The following is a 19,335-nucleotide window of genomic DNA, read 5'->3' as shown; positions in this document are numbered from 1 at the left end:
CGACCCATATACAAGGTATATATTGTACGTTTTTACGACATGTTGAAAAAATCACATTTTTTTCGACATATTATACTATGGTGGTTTTTTTAGACAAAATTCATGATGATATTTTTTCAAAGAAAACTACTCTGTAGTGTTTTTCATGGCCTACTTTATATTATTTCATCATATGGCATGTTTTTACGACATGTTGAAAAAATCGTATTTTTTATCGGCATAGTATATATGGCATTTTTTTGGGACAAAATTCATGATGATTTTTTTTCAAAGAAAACTGCTCTGGGGCACCCGTATAGCTCAACAGGTTAAGTGGGCGACCCATGTACAAGGGCTGGTCGAGTAGGATTGCAATCGTGATTGTCAGCAGGTAACTGACTCAGTGTTCCTTTGTTGTCATTGTTACAGTATCGTCGTGCTGGCAGCTATATCTCGCAATGGGAAATCCTTAACAAAGCCATGGATCCAGACTATAAGCTGCATCACTATGAAAATTTACCAAGGTGGTCCTTGTGTCATTTTTGACTTCCCCTGAAAATTTCCTTCAAATCCGTTTTTGAGTAATGTTTCACACTGACAGACAGACGGATTCCCAGATTCACAGACAAACGTACGCTGATCATCACATAACTCCACCGTTCCTTGGCAGAGTAATTATGCACATCTGGTATTCATAAGTGTCAGTGAAGATGAAGAAGAGGCTCCAAAACAGCCTGACCACAATATAGATGTCTATATATACTACACCCTCCTATAGAATACTGCATAAGACCATCAATCTTCAACATCAACATGCAAACTCAAGCTTAAAACACCATCCATCACTGTCCACTTAATGGAACCAGCTGAAGCTAAGAAACAACATGTAGCTGATGGGTTTCTTCATTGAGCCATTAGTCAAACTGATAAATTCAATTCAGAGTAAAGCAATTTAAAGAACCACACCTCCAAGCACCACTATTTCATGTCTTACAGGAAATGAAGCTGTAAAACAACCTAATTGGGCGAAAACAAGACAAACATTCCTAATCTGCAGAGACTGACAGGCAGATTTCAGGGTCGGAGCTCTGGGCTGCAGAGGTCACTCCATTGAGTGGTAATTAGTCTGTGTGAATGAGGAACTTCCTGTGTTGGCTGTGGCAAGTATACAAGGTTAAGGGAGAAGTGTCACAGAGGTCACAGCTTCCTCTTTGCCATTTAAGTTTCCTAATGAGTTTGGTTAAAGGCCACTTCCTATCGCTTGATGAAGGTGGCCTGAGGATCTAAAGATCATTCTCTCACTCTCACAAATACATACCTCATGTTGAGATGTAGAAATGAGGTTTGTATGCATCCAATCCCTAAACAATGAATCTCTAACTGTATCTTTTCAGTTTGATTGGTCCTGTATTTTCCATGAGTTTTAGATGCGAGGTCTGACTGAGGTCAGTCTGCTGGGAGGCCTCTGTCCCCAATGGTTATGCCAGATGTTGGTATCCTGATACAGATTCAATCCAATAACCATAAAAGTGGGTCAGCTGACAAATGAGCAGCTTTGGCTCTCTGAGTCCGAATCCGCTTTTGTCCACTTGTTTTTGCTCAAATTCACACTGAGAACATTCTTTGATGTAGGCTTATTTTTTGGAATCAAAGGTACAAGGTGGTAATAGTCAATAAAAAAAACAAAGGTAATACAATTTCTAAGTTGGGATGCATCGTGCAGAGATTCAGGAAAAACCGAGAGCCAATAGTGCCTGTGGCTTTAGGATTAACTACAGCTGCAGTCATTTGAATCCATCTCCATATTTTGCATTTTGCTGCATCATGCCTGACTCTTACCCAGAGAAAGATGATCCAGAGGTCTGTTTGGCTGCTCCACTACTGGTGAAATGTGCCAAAGGCTCTCCTACTGTCCCATGGGGCATGCTTAGGTTGAGCTGCAGTTCACACTACTAAGAGTTTAAAGCAAAACTTTGTCCCTAACAACATCGAAAGAAACTGATTTTCATCTGCATCTATGAAAGAAAGTTTTCCTCCCTATAAGGAAAACACACGCCAACTATTAATCTCCTTATCCTCAGCAACACAACTCCAAGTCTGGTCTTCCCTGGCAGTCAACACATAAGTGTTATTTCTCTGGATGGTGCCAAAGACGCAATTCAGCTTCCTCCTGGGCCTCTTTCCATGACAGTGTCATATCTGAGGCATGAGGGGTCAAAATCAAGGTTCTGAAGCAATTATATTTATCTGTAAACTTGATAACCATTTCACAAATCAATTGAGCAAATATGTATATATATATATATATATATATATATGTATGTATGTATGTATGTGAGTGTGTATTAAATGTTTTAGTGTTAAAGACATTGCTGCATAGCAATAATCTATCATACATTCACTAATAGAGGTGGTTAAAAGGAAAAACAGATCATATATTGTCACCAAATGTCCCAGTCAAACCATGCTTTGGATAGAAAAAGTCATCTTTTTAGTAGATGTTGTCATATATATAACTTGTGGAATACATCTTGATATTTAGGACTGGGTTCACTAGAACAGCACACAGGGGAAGATGCACATTATGGAGATGTGACATTGACGAGAGGTATGTTATGTTCCAGCTATTAGGCGTTTCTTGTGACAGCGCTTTGAGGAATCCAGCTATGTCCAGAAGTTCAAAACTTCTAAATAATGTTGATTCTTTATCTCTCCACATTAGCAACATTAAAAGGAATCTAAGAAGCATAATTTCCAAAGTTTTCTAGCTTTACTGCTTAAACATATGGTAAACAAAGTACTAAAAGGCAGCAACAAGAACAAGTGTGACGCACAGAGGAGGGGGGGATGCAGGAATTCAGATGCAGAGAAACAACACGATGTCCCTGCTGAGAAATACTTCAGGCCTGAACTCATTCCTCATGGTGGTGGAGACTCGCACGCACACACTCTCACACACACATGTCCTGGCCAAACCATGTCCTGTATCAGATCTGTTCTGCTTTAACATCCTGCTGCAATAACAACAACCCTCCCAGAGGAGAGCCTCAGTCCAGCTGGAGAGTCCACTGACCTCCACCATACCATATTCATGATTCATGTGTTCGAACATCTGATTAAACCACATGATTTTGACTGTAGCTGCAAAGTTTCGTGTCATAATACCAAAGAATTAAATCCCTCAGATGACTATGGAGACTAGACAATTCAGCAGACCAGACTTACTCGATATACGTGAAAGTGCGCCAGGAAGGGGAATGTCTTTTTCAGCTTGTCAAAGCGTCGCATCCTGAATACCTTCTTCTGGATGAGTGTAGGTGCAAATAAAGTGCCTTTAAATGGCTGGTGATGGCGGCGGCGGCGGCGGCTGCGTGTCCTTTAAACCATCACTGCAGTACTCCCAGTTTGACGTTCCAAGTCTCTGAAGAAATTCTAAGAAGCGCACACACTTTCTGGATCCAGACCCACAGCTCCGAACCCGAGATGGGGAAGAAAAACTTCCTGCAACCCTGCACGCAAATCTACTACATTCCATGGCGGGGCAATCCTCCTGTAAGCCCCTTGTATAGCTTCAACCCCCTCAAAAAGTCAAAGAGGCATTCATCTGGCACACAAGTGTGCAAAAGAGAACTTAAACTGTTTTGTAATATGAGGAAAAAAAGACTGGAGTGATTATTAGCTGCTGTTTGTAGCAGAGAAAAGCTCCTGACTCTGCCCTCTGCCCAGTCCAGCCATGTGTCCTCCTCAGACAGCTATGAGCCAGCGATCCAAACTTGCAGAACTTCACAAATAAGTCACTCCTCCTTCCTCCCTTCCTTTCACTGCCCCTCTCTCTCTCACACACACATCGACTTCCTCTCTCCCTCTTTCGTTCTCTGTCTCAGCTTTGCGCGTGCAGCTACTGTCTGTTTGCTTTTCCATCCCTCTATCGAGCATGGGACTAAAAATAGGAGCGACTTCTCTCCGATTCAATCGCTTGGCAGTCGGGCACCATTAGAGCCAGAATGTGCGTCTCTGGTTTTACATTTTTAGGGTGCAACAACATGCGTTTGGGTCGTTTAGGTTCAGAACAATAACATGTTTGTTTACAGGTACCACATGTTGGTTTATGTCATACGTTTCCTCAGACATGATCCTTACCGTTTCCTCTTTGGATTTCCTCCATTCTTCTAAAGTATTTCTTCTCCATGTAACTCCTTTTCATACCTCCTTGTGCAGCTCTTCTCCTCACCCTATCTATAATCTGTCTGCCTTCCCCTTGTTTCCCCGCCTGCAGTAAGCAGAAAGCTGGTCCGTGCAGTGCAGAGCAGTGCGTGGTGCAGAGGACAGAGGCTTCATGGTATTCAGCCCCGGAGGAGCATTTGATCCAGGGCCAAGGGGTCACATTCAACTGCAGGATGGGGAGCTTGTTTCCTGTGATGCAACCCCCCAAACACATACACATACAAACACGCACACACACGAACCTAATTTCCCAACCTGTTTACTGTAACATGCACTATCGTGGAGAAGATTTTCTCATGGGGTTGCTTTGTTTGAAATGAAGCTGTTAATCATCAGGTCATCAACTGACCATCAAATTCTGTCAAGCAAAACAGTGAAGAAGAAAAAAAAATCAGTTCTTTCCATACATATGTGTCATGAGCTAAACCCACTGGCAACTAGAGGTGAGAAACATGTCACAATACTATATCACAAGTCCATATTTTGATTTCGAGGCAATCATTTACGACTGCACAACTAAAGACGGAGAAAAAAATGCCCCTAAAAAGGCATAATGCAGGACATAATGTAGTGTCAGTGTGTGTGTATTATAATTTTTATCCGATTTCAATGATGTGTCAGTTCAGTTATTTAGCTCCTTGTTTTGTTTTCCCTTGCTCTCAGTGTCATCTGCTATTTTCGCCCCTGTGAGTTTCGTCTTCTCAATCTCAGGTTAGTCCACTTTCATTGGCTTCTACCTTATGCCTTAGCTTAATGCAACCCACAAATCACGCAGCTCAGATCTTATCAGTTCATATTAAAAGACCATTATTAACAAATATAATCCCCATACAAATGGGCCTGTAGGGACCTGCTCCACCTTCTAGTAGCCCAGAAGATGTATGACTACGCTACCTGATCAGTGAAAAACCGAAAATAATTCAGATAATGTATGTGACCGCTTGCAGTAAACCCTCTGGTTGTGGCATCATCTTGAAAGAAAACGTACAAAATGTAGCCATGTACATTTGATAAGTGACGTGTTTTAAACAAAATCATGACCCCTTTCGTAGTAGTTTTGGTGCCTAAATCGATCACCTACTGAAAATGTAAGCAAACACAGTGAGTGAAAGTAAAAGTCACAATGAGACTGCAGTAATGTTTTGAGAAAACTGGGTGAAAGTCTGCTAAATTTCTAAGTGTAAAACTGTGGATCCATCACCATTACATAGAGTGATAATGGCCCACTGAAGGTGGAGGAGGTCCCATTGAGCCTTTATGTATGGGAATGATCTGCAGTGATAATGGACATTTAAGGGGTTGATAATGTCCAAAACGGGTGCAGGAGTCCTCATGAAGTAGTGACTCTGTTCAAACTTTCCATGGGAATAAAACAGTGATATTTGGTACAACTGTACCAATAGGAACTGATGTGCTCTTACCACTTACAAACAGTACATGATGACAGAGTATTAGCTAAACAATTCCAAGAGCAAAAGTTGAGCACAAAACACAAATTACAACTGGTTAATTAATTGATTACAAACAACACTCCAGGTTTTTTCTGTTCATGTATAATGTTAAAGTGTATCAGTCATTTAGATGTGAAATGCAGCTTGTACAAATAAAGATAGCATTTTTCTGTCAGTGGGTGACTAATGCTGAAACATACAGCTAAAAATAAAAATGATTATCTTAAGACCTGCCCAAACTGCAGTGAACTCCCCGACTCCTTTTCAGTGACGTCTATTCTGACTTTTACAACATAAAACTCCAGCCCTCTCCTCCCTTCACTCCTTCATTAATCCCTTTTCTTTCACTCGCTTCCCTCCATCTTTTCTCTCCTGAGAGTCAGCCAAACTTGCATTTTCTTCTTTATTTGGTGCTGCCTTTTATTTCCTGCCCCTAATCCTCCAAAAATGTTATCTCTGCTCCACTCTGCTGACTATAAACAAACTCTTACCAGCTGCTTTTCAGACCAGCAGTAGCAGCAAACCCCCGTCACTCTCACTCTGTTGGCAGACACTATTAGGCTTTTGGCCTTTCCAATTTCGCAGGTTTTTGATCTCCCATTTCATTTTGCTGTTCTTTGTTAGGTAATCCATCAATCTATCCACAATTTGTTTCGACTGTTGCTTTTTTCACTGGATGTTTTTCACTCCCTCCTCCATGTCTCTCACTCTCCTTCATTCACTGCTGCTTTCCTCTGCTTTTAATTAGGAAGTTTGGTGTTTACTAGAGGAAGGAAGGGAGGTGAGCAGACGGCGGAGTCATGAAGAGGAAGAAAGAGAACAACAAAATGGGAGGACCTGTCATAAAGTGTCTGACTTTAATCAAACCCAGGACAGCAGACATTTCTGAAGATCAGGCGGTTCTTAGTACTACAGCTGTGTTCATGAGATATTTTCTGCATGCCTCCATTCACAACAAGACAGCCTGTTTATCTAGATATTTAAGTGATTTTGAAGTAAAGTGACCCAGCAGGAGTTTGGATGTGCATTACGATCTTGGGGTGGCATCTTTCAGAAAGAGTATTTATGGGCACACATTCCATATGCGTTGTCTATTTGTCTAAAAGACACATTTTTACTCAAATGTAGTTTTAGATCAACTATCTCTTTGTTCCACTTCTCACTGGAAAAAAGGTAAATATTGGAGTGTAACTGATACTGCTTTTGGAGGCTGATTTTAAAAAATGCGATATTGCTATAATAGCCAGACCATGTGGCATCATCTGTTCAGGTGTGACGTGTACTCTGCTACATGTGCTGCAGACAGTGCTGAAAGTGCTGGGAGTTACGTAAAATAAATTACTGGCAAGATGGCAAAGGCTGGAGTCACCACAATGAACTTCAAAACCACCGTTTTTAAAAAGCCTACAGTTTATTTCCATTTCCACCATCCATCTACGACCATCATACAGTCTATGGCGCGTACTAGTATATCTATGAAAGTTAAATATTAGTCCAGAAATTTGTCCAGCTGATGTATAAGTACAACCATAGATTTAAAAAAAAAAAAACAATAACATATTACTACATTGACTAGAAAAATGCACAGACACTAGATCTGTGCCAAAGAGGCTTGGAAGGGATTTCCAATGAACAGTGAGAAATAGTTAGCATAATTTGTAAGCAAACAAATTCACATTATGTTAGTGAAGCCAGATAAAGATTCCTGAAAGTCAACCTAGATAAGTAACTTCCAGAAAAACTATGGGGAAAATCAAAGCAGAAAATAGCTATAGTATGATGCTGCTGACTTCCATATTAAGTTTCTGTAGACTGCTCCCTGCCCATATGAGAAATCATGACCTCAGAATCACCACTTCTAAAAGGGATGGACTGCTGCATCCTGCTGGAGATGAGGGGTAAAGTGATGTGGAGAAAAAACAAAATGTCCTCTGAATGTCACAAAGTTGCAATTCAGGGTCATCACCTATACCCCAAGTCCACTAAAACACTGAATGTTTGAAGGCAATAAAACCAAATTTGTGTTTTTGACACCTACTTTTTTGATGCAAAGAGGGTGAATGTTTTACATATTTTATTGATGTCATGCTTTTTAACTCTATTTTGTTTCACAATTCTAGTAGGACTGTGTGAACCAAGCTTCCAAGTTATCCACATGTGAATAAAGAGGTGGTAAAGTTCATGAGACGCTGTAATTTCCCAGAAGTCTCTGCTGAAAACTCTTGTTGGCTAGTGTACTTTAAGACCGAATCAGTCATGGTAAAGTCAGCTTTACTGATATGACAAACAGGAAAATAATGTTTGCTTAGGGACAGTTATGTAACTGAAATGATTACAAAACAGATGACAAAGTAATGAAAAAAAATCCTAAAGATCATTAGCTAAACAAGGAGTTTGTAGCTAATTTCTTAAACACACAGTTGAATTAAAAAATGTGAATGTACACCTAAATTCTTTGAAAAAACCCCAACAATGGCATAAAAAAGAACATCCACGAGGGAAACTCTTAGCTGTGCACGTGAGCGTGTGCACGTCTGCTGAGTCAAGGCTCATCTGCAGCTGACAGTAATGAAGCTGGACAAGCCAACACTTTTAAATCTCCTCAAGCACAACGTGATCAGCAAACAAAAACAGGATTAAAAGGAGGAAACGTGGTGACAGCAGTGAGTACCTTCAGTGAAATAAGAGGCTGACTGTATGACGGCGCTTTCTTTACTATAAAGTGAGTGCAGAACATGAAATATGGGAGTTTAGCTAATGCCTGGTAGCTTTAAATCAGTGGAAGGAATGTGTCACAGTGCTGTCAGCTGCCTCCTGACTAAGGAGATTACAGCAATACGATTAATGGTCAGCAAGTCAACATGCAGCTCCGTTACAGTGCCAGCAGGTGGAACCAAATCTCATTGAGGGAGTTTATAATTTTTCATTCTATAATCATTCATAGATTTCACCAGTCAGTTCAACAATGTACCATGCATTTGGTAGCAATATGTTTAGGTATTAGACAGTAGGAAATGCATTACTAATAAGAGCAAAACCCAATTTATTATTTAAAAGTTTAAAAAGAAATTTACTCTCATTGTAAAGGCCTAGTAGCACGTCTCTTACTGCAGGTACAGCAGTTAAGTTATGCTTTTTTTATACCCTTTATTAAATAAGTTATGATCACATTTGTTAATATTTAAAGAGTGAACCACATAGCATCATTTGTTTTTATTTTATTTTGCTTCATCAACTACAGTTAAGCAGCAGTCATTCATTAGATCAAACAACATGAAAGCGTATTATTTAATTACATGCTGCTATAAAGGGAAAAGTCTGATGATACAATTCATAAGTAGCACTGTCAGATTTATAATTTTTTGTCATTCTTGATTGATCAGAGAATGCATCTCAAATAGCCAGAAACCAAACTGTGTTCATTTGTATAAGTCACACTCCAAATATAGTTAAAACCAGACAAGACTCTAATTCAGAATGCATTTGTAAATGTAGTCAGTTTCCCTGCCTGTAGCTCATTTTCTGGCTTGCACTTCAAGTCATTTTCATTTTAAAGAGGTTTGTTTCTTACCTGCATTGAAATTTCCACACTTAAAACTCTCTTATCCCTGCTTTACTTGCACCATTCCATTCACAGCCACTGCAGGCCGCACCAGCTGCTGCTATCCGGCCTTCATCTCCTGCTCTCTTTCTTTTCATCTCCCTCTCGTGCACGCACACAAAGTATTATGACTCACTGCCTGCACAACTGACAAAGGGATGCTAATTCTGCAAAGCCCAAGTTAAATGTCCAACAGTGTAGATTGTATTATCGTGAATTGATATCAAATTAGTGGCTTGCTGGCTAATAAGATTATGAAGAACAAAGCTCTGTGTGAGGTCTGCATTATGTCTGAGTGCTGCAGCGCACACACATTAAGCCTGAATCTGTAATTTGATGCTCACTGTACACAGACACAAGCACGCAGAGGCATGCACTTACATCGGCTGGATTCACACTGACGTACGGTGTTGGGAATTAACCGAGCTTAGAGGCCGCCAGTGCATTTCTAAAATAAGTTGCAACCTTTTGGTGACAAAACATCAGCCTGCGGTTTGGAGCCGGTTGCCAAACACTGACATAGCGGAGCGAAGGAGTACAAGAGCAAGGATTAATAAGCCATCTTACAACTGTGCAAACAAAATAACTGCACACAGATGATGCCTCTGACGGAGGCAGACAGAGATGCGTCATTCCTGATCTCACAGATAGTAACCATCTGCCAAAGTCTGGCTTTTACGTTCGCCTTAAATTCCTTTACCGTCCACAGCACCTCATCATTCACAGAGTCGGGAGAAGAGAGGCATAATGGCGTTAGTGGGCGTCAACGCGGAGAAGAACCGACTGTGGGAACCTAATAGCTCCGGATACAAACAGGCTGCTTCCAGGCCAACACTGGAGCATATGTGTCGCCTTTTGTCAACAAAAGCTGTTTTGGTAGCTTGGCCTAATATGCATAATGCCGAAGTACCAAAACAACCCCCACAAAACAAAAACACTCGCCGACATTGCCCTGGAAATACACCCGTCCTCAGCAATCCCTTCTTTGATCCCTTAATGCTGGTTTAAATGTCAAATATCCTGGTTAGCATGTTAACAGTCACCAAGCTACACAGTACGGAATACACAGATTTTAACAGAGAATATTTATTATTCCTATATCTAAACTACAAAAGATAAGGAGCAATTCTCCTGAATAACAGCAATTCATCTTTTTCAGATAAGACTAATTACCAAACTGCAGCAGAAAGGCAGAAATATTATCTGAAATAGATGTATTATTTAAAAAAAAATCAATAACATGGAAGTACTGTAAAGGAGTTTATCATCAGAACACTGACTATCCTCTTCGCTTTCTAATTTCCTCTGTTCTTGTTTCCCTTCTCTGAGCTGCCATCTTCTCTTTCTTGCAGAGTCTGATGGAGATGATCTTCCTGAATGCAGCATGTTGTAGTTTTGTGTGAATAAAGACTTGAAAACTGCTGTATTCAGCACAAAGCTGCAGCTGTAGACGGAGACTGATCTGATTCAGCCCCCAGTGACCAGGACAGCTGCAGAATCCACAGACGTAACTCTGCTGAACTCGCACACAGACCCTCAACACACAGAGAACATTCACAACATTTAAACTGTTGCACGGATCATCCATCTTTTTCTTATACTCACTTGTCCTCAATGGGGTCATGGAGGGCTGGTGTAAGTGCGCGCTGGAGGAGCAGGATGGGGTATTGTCTAAAGTAGCAGTGCTAGTAGTCAAATGTTAACACAACTCAATGTAATAACATGAGACCACAGAAGATTTTAAGTTAAAAAAAGCCCAATAAAATACAGTCAACAGAGGGGATTTTGATTGTGCAGCGGGTTCATGTGTAGGCTACAATTAAAAACCCATTAAAATCATACATCATTATTGTACATTTCACGTCACAAAGGATCATATTTTGGGTTTTTAAGTCCAAAAGTGAACAAGATTTTGGAGATTAAACAATCTAACAATGATATATTGGCCAATATTTAATTGCTTAAGCATATTAGGAACACACTGTCTTCATGGAAACTATGTAATGAGGACATTGTTTCTATAGTAAAACCAAGCTTGGCATTTACTTTACTCACAGGCATGTAAAAATGGGTTTGCAGCCAAAGCTACTTGCAGTTTTGCGACCTGCTTGTTTAACATGCACACTAACACTGTCACATGCTGCATTTCAACTTGGCTACTATCATATTTGTCCACTGGTCACTTTATTAGGTACATCTGTGAATTCTAATGCAATCCAATACAACAGTCTGGGATAAATTCTACTGTTAAGATGATGACTGTAATTTATATATATTGTTGACCTTAAAAATGGTGGTGGTGCCCCTTTATTTATGTCAGTGGATTATTATGTCCTCAATGGTAAACATGAACAAGCAGAACCATCAAGTGACTGATGACAGGAAGTAGAATTTATTGCAGAGTTCTTGTGCTCGATCACAATACATTTCATAGGCGTTCCCAACAAAGTGGCCGCTGAGTGCATATATCATTTTATATGCATTAACGGGGTCTCTATTTTCAGAAATTGTGAACAGTCTTCTACTATTTCAATGCAGAGGCTTCAAAAGCACCTGATGGTATAACCGGGGAACTCGAGTTCACAGATAGTGGCAGCGAAATGGCCGGCCTTGTCCAAATCAAAAGAACAGCTCGGCCTGTCACTACATCACAGCATTTGCGAAATGGTGTGGGGGTTTTGCGGAAGAGGTGGGAGGCTATAAAATGTCATACTTTGCCTGTCACCAAGCTCATTCTGCAGCACTTCATCAATGACCTCATGGTTCTCTATTCAATAACTCAGCACACACACAGGGACAGGCCTTGTGTGTGGGCGAGAAGTGCAGTGTGTGGTGTCCATGGGCATGCGGCGGTCGAGGAGTGTGCTGGTGACATACGAGTGTAAAAGAGCGAGCGCTGTGTGACAGACGAACGAGCACTAAGGGAGATCTACGACATGGAATTATGTTTACACGATCCAACGGGCCTTTTTTCTCAGCAGACATCTGAGTTGTCATCGTAGGAAAAGCACAGGTGGTGCTAATAACAATGGCCGTGTTACATTCAAGTGTCCCGGTGAGCTATGACAGCGTGACAGCGAGCCAACATGCACAGGACCACTCAATCTGAAGCAGCTAAATGAAATTTAGCCATCATTAATATTAATATTCGCACCTGTCCTTTTCCACTTCGACATGTCACAGTCTCTAATGTTCAAGAGACTTATCCGAACAGATTTGAGCCAAATTAAATTGAAAAACTTGGATCAACTTATTCATTTTTTTTGTTTTGTTTTGTGTTTTTTTGGGCTGATACTGATGTCGTTTATTAGTGATCAAGGTAGGCCGATAAGTGATATTTGGAACTGACAGACGTTAAATGTAATGTTTTAATAGCATGTGATAGCATGCACCCTATCATTCATAACAAGGCTTCTTCATTAATTAGGGTGACTATAGTTGAATATGTAAAATAGAAATAGGAGTGACTAAATTAAGACGCTCTCCTCTGTTTCTTACTGTTGTCCAGTGTAATTTGTGCCTACCTTCTAACAGACTCACTAGCCGTTAGCCTTAGCCACTGTGAGAGAAGCTAATTTCCTGGTTTGTGGCAACGTCTTCTGTTTCTTGTTCAATTTTTGCAGTTTCTGCTTGAGAGACATTTCTGAGACCACACAGTGATGACAGACAGAGAGAGGAGGCTGCATCACACCTGAGGAAGAGCATTTAATTAAAAAGAATAAAAATATCAATATTGGCAATCAAGAAAATGCCAAATATCAGCCACAATAGCCATCCAGGCTGATAATCGGTCTATCCCTTATCTATTGCACTCTTATTATTGTGCAAACTGACCTAAAACAACACGTTAAAATGTCAGGAAAGACGCCTGACACCGATTAAGGAGCTAAAGTCACATCATGACAAAACAGCTGCTCAGATTAACCTAAATATTCTCAACAGTGACACAAATACATTCACAATCAAAGTCCAAGAATCAACCGAAAACCTGCCCAGGATGCTACCACGGTAAATACATGTTTACAAGGATTATGATTCAGATTTACACTTCATTCGCGTACAGAGAGAACTACCTCAAACACCACAGCAACAAAGCCATAGGTCATCTGGCACCATTTAATTTCCTCTGACAGGATTCATAAAACCTGCTGAAATCGCTGCTCAATGTTTATCCAAAGCTAAGCAGGTGGAAATGTTACAACTGTATATTAAAAGAGAGATCTACCTCTTCGTCATCGCTGGGCAGACGTTGGTAGTCACATTCTGACGTCTCCTGCAGTCTCTGGTATTCCGCTGTCTCCCCCATTGCGGGGCTGCAACACCCGGCCGGTACCTGCCCGGGGCTACGTGTCCTCAGAGTCCTCGCCGCTCCAGTCCCAAAGCAACCCACGCACTTAGTCAGTCAGTCAGTTGGTCAGTCAGCTCGCTTCAGGGTCCACGCTGTCATTCGGAAGACGAGTGCTGTATTCTCCACAGAACGGTGCTGCATTATCTCACACAGCTCGGCACAATATGTCTGAGAATTCATCTAACTCCGCTGTTGCTCTTTGGCGTCCACCTTCATTGTCTTCGTCATTTGGGTTGAGTCAGCATTCGGTGCAAATGGCCGGACAAAGAGCTCCACATTTTCACTCAGTCTGCAAAAACACAGGCGCTTATCTTAATGGAAACGGTTTCTTTTTTAGCAATGAATTCCTCTGGCAGTCCGCAGACAATAATTCTCAGCGCAGAATGAAAACAGTCTCAATTCTTGCATTGTTGTGTGCAGGCGGGAAGTGTCCCTCTATGGGGGAAATGCAGAAGAAAATCCACTTGTTAAAAGAAGTACAGTTTGTCCTTTTAGGGTGTTGAAGGGTTTAGTCTTCAAGAAGCGTCTGGGGTGTGAATCTGATCAATCCACACAAATTCACTGATTGTATTGTTCAATAAAGAGGAAACACCTTCTGTTGGTCCTCAGAGCTGCTGCAGTGAAGAAGGATGATGCAGCCAAGGTGTGGCACAGAAGGTGACAAATCCGGCAGGCTTTATTTGTATCGTCCCATCCACCTCTAGTCTCAATCTCTCTGCTGCTCTGCCTCTCTCATCTGTGCTGTCACCGTCTCTCTCTCTCTCTCTGCCTCCTGTTCACCCAGCCTTAGTGCTGACGCATGCTCTTCATATCCAGCGACGCTCCTCTCTCTCTGTTTTTACACCCCAGGCATCACTCCGGCCAGCTCACAACATCACAGCCATCGTCCCAGAGTCGCTTCTCCTTTCTCACCTGTTTTATTTCATCCCTCCTTTGTGTGCTTCCGTTTTTCTTTCCCACCCATAGATCTTGAGCAGCTGTCCAATCGGACTGGCAGCTCGGCTCTGATGATGACGACTGAGGTCTGGGAGGATTTTGACACCGCTTTGTCCTAAATGGACTTCCTGATTGCTCGGTCGATGCCTAATCCCTTGCCGTTGTTGTTATTGTTTTTCGCCCCCTCCTCTCCTCCTTTCAGTCCCTCTAAACTGCTTTCCTCACCCCCCTCCACTTGTGCGTGTGTGTGTGTGTGTGTGTGTATTTTTTTTTCCAGTTCAGCCCCAGCAGCTCGATGATTTGGCGAGTGGTCGCCTCCTCTATTACCGTGGCAACATCAACCCATCCCACCTCCTCCTCCCTGCTTCCCGTGTCCTGTAGTCGCAGCGATCCAGTCAGCGGTGGTCCTGATAGAAGCAGCCAATGACGGCGAGGCAGGCCGGCGGGGGGAGGGAGGGGGGGAGGCGAGATGAGAGCGGGAGGCGGGGGAGCCCTAATGAGGAGAGTTAATCTCCCCTCTGAGAGAGAGAAAAACATGGCCATGCTGCTTTGTGTGTGTTTGTGTGTATGTGCGTGCATCAAAAGCACCTCTTCACTACAGGGAGGGTATCCAGGCCATCTGGATCCTTGCTGAGTGGACATCTGGATGGAGGGAAAATAGAATAAAAGAACAATGTGTGCACACGCTTGTGTGTGTGTGTGTGTGTGTGTGTGTGTGTGTGTGTGTGTGTGTGTGTGTGTGTGTGTGTGTGTGTGCGCATGACACAACCTCCTGGTCTTTCCCAAGTTGTATTGCGACTCGCCTCGCTGCAGTTCACTGATGCCGTTGAGCAAATCTCTCACAGATATAAATGACACAAGTGCACAGTTCTTGTTTACTCAAGCATCTTCTTGTCCTCCCCTCAGCCCGTGTCACTCTTTATTCCATCCTTTCTCCTCTCCCAACCACTTGCCCTCTTTTGTTTTCCCTCCTCTCGTCTCGTTTCTGCCTCCTGCTCCCCACCTCTTTCTTCTCCGGCTCTCCGAGTCCATTCCAGTCCTGTTGATGTCCTCAGGCCAGTTATTCGCAGCCCAATGAACAACATTCTCTTTTTTCTTTTTTTTTGCTTTCATTCCTCCACCTCTCCTCTGCTCCTCCACTGAATCTGTTACAATTGCAAGTGACATGTAATATCACACTGCAGAAAACACAAGTATGCCTGCACACTTCAAACAAACACGTACTTGCATGCAGACACAACACACAGCTACACAGAGGGCTGTGTTTAACACTATAAGAACCTATTTTCTGCAGGTTTCAAGGGAGTTATCCATTGCAATCAAACTCCCACTACTACAAGCCAGTGAAATCTTACAGGTTGACACCCCTTCCGTCTCTCTGTTATTGAATATGGCTTTCTTTTCTTGTCTCTGGGATGTGATTTTTCATTGTTCCACTCTCTCTCTTACAGTTGAATACCAAATCAATGACCCTCATGGCGTCGCCACTGAAGAATCCAGCACTAAATCTCTGGATGCAAATCTCAAACCGCATTTTGCCAGCCTCACAATCAGCTCCAACACCAACATCTGTACTATCAGTTCATTATTTTGTTTAAATTACAAGTCACAAACTGGACGGAGTCATTCAGAAATATCCCCATTCTTGTGCTTTAGCTACATGTCCATTGTAAATTATTTATTTACTGCTTCAGGGACTTGGTCACACTCTTATGTCACATATTGTAAATGCATTTGATCAATATACATCCACAAACACTGCTGCTCACACTCACTCAATTCATGTGGGCCATTTTACACAAAATTGCTCTGTACAAGATACCACCTTTGTGCAATATCGACAGTCCACACGGTCAACTCTATCGAATACAAAATGTGCAAGACAGTTTGTTATAGTTACGGAGAGAAAGACAGCAGAGAGGATGAGCAGCAGGGGAGATACAGGAAGGCAGAAGGCACTCGCTGGTCGATTGAGGCCATGATAAATGGAGCAGGGCTGAGTTGTGGAGTTATGTGGGGTCACTGCTGTCCACCGACTCCCTCTGATGAAGTTAACACACTCCATCACAGACTGAACACTCGGGCTGGACACTATGAAGGTAGTTATTTTCTCACTACATTTTTACAGTGCAATACAAACTTTTAAAGGCTTTTAAAAGTAGACAATAGAGAAAAGGAAATGAAAAACTCGAATATGTGGACAGCATGGAGTGACAGGAAGTATGTAAATCTAGAGAGTTGCATGTGTCGTATTGCTGGTCAGATAGGATGCCTCTTAGTATGCAAGTATGCTGTTTTTTCATCAGCACATGTCAGAACATCTAAAATCTCCCGATTTTCATTATGCACCACATGTCAAACTCCATTCCAGGAACCTGGAAAACCCCTTTAATATCCGAATTCCTCAACCTTTGACCCTCTTAGCTTCATTTGTCAGCCATCTTGTGTCAGGGGGAAGTTAAAGCGGAGCCTGTTAAAACATGTAAACGCCTTCTTTGTCCCCTTGATGGAGAGCAAGGAGAGGCACAGCAGACAGGCTGTGGGTGTAATGATAGAGTGTTCCCAGCCCGAACATCACAGGCTGCGTAAAATCTACCTTTAAGAGACGGCTTAGAGCCCTGAAAGACTAAGAGGACTGACTCCTGGGTCCCTCCTGTCTCTTTACGACTGTTGGTGGGTAGACCACAGGCTCTGGGGGCCACACTAAGCTTTTCAGCAGGAGTTGGATGAAATCCCTGATGTCTACTACTGATGTGGGGCTCGTAGGGTGGAAATACAATCAGGGTAGTAACTGGACAGTGCAGCGCCGGTGCCTATGGTGTACTGTATCTATATGAGCGTGTTATTCTGTGGAAAGTATTACATTTTCTTTGGATCTTTATCGTATATGTTTCCAGCATTGAACAGCTGTGCAAGAAACTGTCATAAATTTTCGAGTTTTAAAGTGACTACGACTGAAGGGCAATAACTGATTTTATCATCAGCAGATCTGCTGAATGATTTCAGATTAATCAATATGTCTTTTTTTTTAAAGACAAATGTTCATTAATCAGTTCATGGCTTTAGTCTGATATTTTTTCTGAACAAAAAAATAAATAAATTCATTTATCCTTTAAAAAATCCTTGTGACAATCATTTAGGGCTGTCACAATCATGAAATATTAGTTGAAGATTAATTAGCATACCAACAACTGCAATTTAATTGTCTTTTTGGTTAATTTTATGGTTCTTTTAGTTTTAGATTAGCACCTTTGAGTGCCAACTTTCTGCTGCAAATCTTATAAAACATATTGTCTGTCCTTTTTTTGATTTAAAACCAAAATGTGCTCACTGCAGTACTGTGGTGTTTGACTTACTGCTACTACTAAATTTTACAACTCAGTCCATGAAACTTATGTCAATAGATGCTCACTGAAATGCAGCTGGTCAAATATTAGAGGTTAAGTTCAGTCAGATAAACATTTTGTGCCATAAAACCACAGCAGACAAAGGGGGATTAAAACGGGCCACTTATTATTATAACAATTATTAAGGTTATTATGTAATAATTGTAACAAGTCTATCATTACCCTTTTAAATTACGTTGACAACATAGTTAATCAGTTACTATCTGGATATTGGCATATTTAAAAGGATATTTACTTGACAGGAAAAAGACATAAATAGGATAATCTCTATGCCAAAGCAATTAAAAATCCTACTTTTAATCATCAAATAAGACACACTGGTCCATCCACTATTCACAATTATTTAGAACTGTTCCTGCATAAATTTGACGAACGAACAAGTGACAGATCAAAAAAGAAGGTAGAAGTGAGATGATCAATTAGCCACTGAAGCCATTAATAGAGTGATTTGATAAGTGTTCAGTTTAAGTAAATCTTTGCCAAACATTCTCTTGAGATTCTTCTCTTCTCAGGGTGACGTGTGTGTGTGCTTTTCTCTTTTTAAATCAAATATCCTTTAGTTTAAGACGGCTTCTCAGACAAAATAGGACTGTAAATTTTAGAAAACTGTAACAGACATTTTTCACTTTTCTTACATCCCAGTGCTCCCTGTACCTGATAAATGGCATTCCTGTGTGAAATCAGTGACATTTACCATTAATCCTGAAGATGATTCACAACATATTAAGACAGACTTGGGCCAGACCCCGTCACACTGACCCACATTTGAAAGATTTCTTTCTGCTCTGTAAGATCTTGTGACCTTTTCAGACAAATTCTTGCCATCCCACCACAAAACTGTATACTTAAAAATTTTGCCAAACAATGTTTTTCCAGGTTAAAGTAAAATGCTCTATTCTGGTAATATTCTCATAGTTTAAAAAAAAAAATCCTTCATAGTCAACCTTTTCTACATCCATAGTGGGTTTCCTGAACCACAGTTAAACATAAAACACATTACAGGCCTGTTTCTGCTCAGAGTCCACATTAATTCTCCTGACAAACCAACCTGGGCCCCCGACACTAATCAGCACCCATGTAAAAAGAAATATTTCTCCTTATAGGTCATGGTAGTGGCACCCACCCACAACTTCTGGTCAGAGATCAAATCTTGTTGACTTAAGCAGTGACTTCAACTCGCTGAGCGTGTAAACCACCAGACATGCTACCAGATGATTCACTACTCCGCCGTACAAAAGACGACGTTGAGATGGACCAATGACGGTGCTGCTGTGCTGAGGTCAGTGCTCCTGGGAATGTGTTGACTCAAGGAAAACGTCATCGGCCGCTGAGGAAGCTGATGTAGTTGTGGTCTGGGTGTGGACGCTGGAGAAACGGTACAGAGGCTCC

The 19,335-nt window shown here is 41.5% G+C and overlaps 1 protein-coding gene across 1 annotated transcript in view; it reads right to left on the bottom strand.

Annotated features, from left to right (window-relative positions):
* The window catches only part of tnk2b (tyrosine kinase, non-receptor, 2b), a 62,441-nt gene extending 47,531 nt beyond the window's left edge, over positions 1 to 14,910 (bottom strand). The window contains 1 exon segment of the mRNA XM_051953251.1: positions 13,481 to 14,910. Within this exon segment, the coding sequence (XP_051809211.1) occupies positions 13,481 to 13,561 (81 nt within the window). The 5' untranslated portion in view covers positions 13,562 to 14,910.
* Positions 14,911 to 19,335: the final 4,425 nt, after the last annotated feature.

This window comes from Acanthochromis polyacanthus, chromosome 9, assembly GCF_021347895.1.
Source record: "Acanthochromis polyacanthus isolate Apoly-LR-REF ecotype Palm Island chromosome 9, KAUST_Apoly_ChrSc, whole genome shotgun sequence".
Lineage (NCBI taxonomy): Eukaryota > Metazoa > Chordata > Actinopteri > Pomacentridae > Acanthochromis > Acanthochromis polyacanthus.
This window is presented reverse-complemented; position numbering and strand designations above follow the sequence as displayed.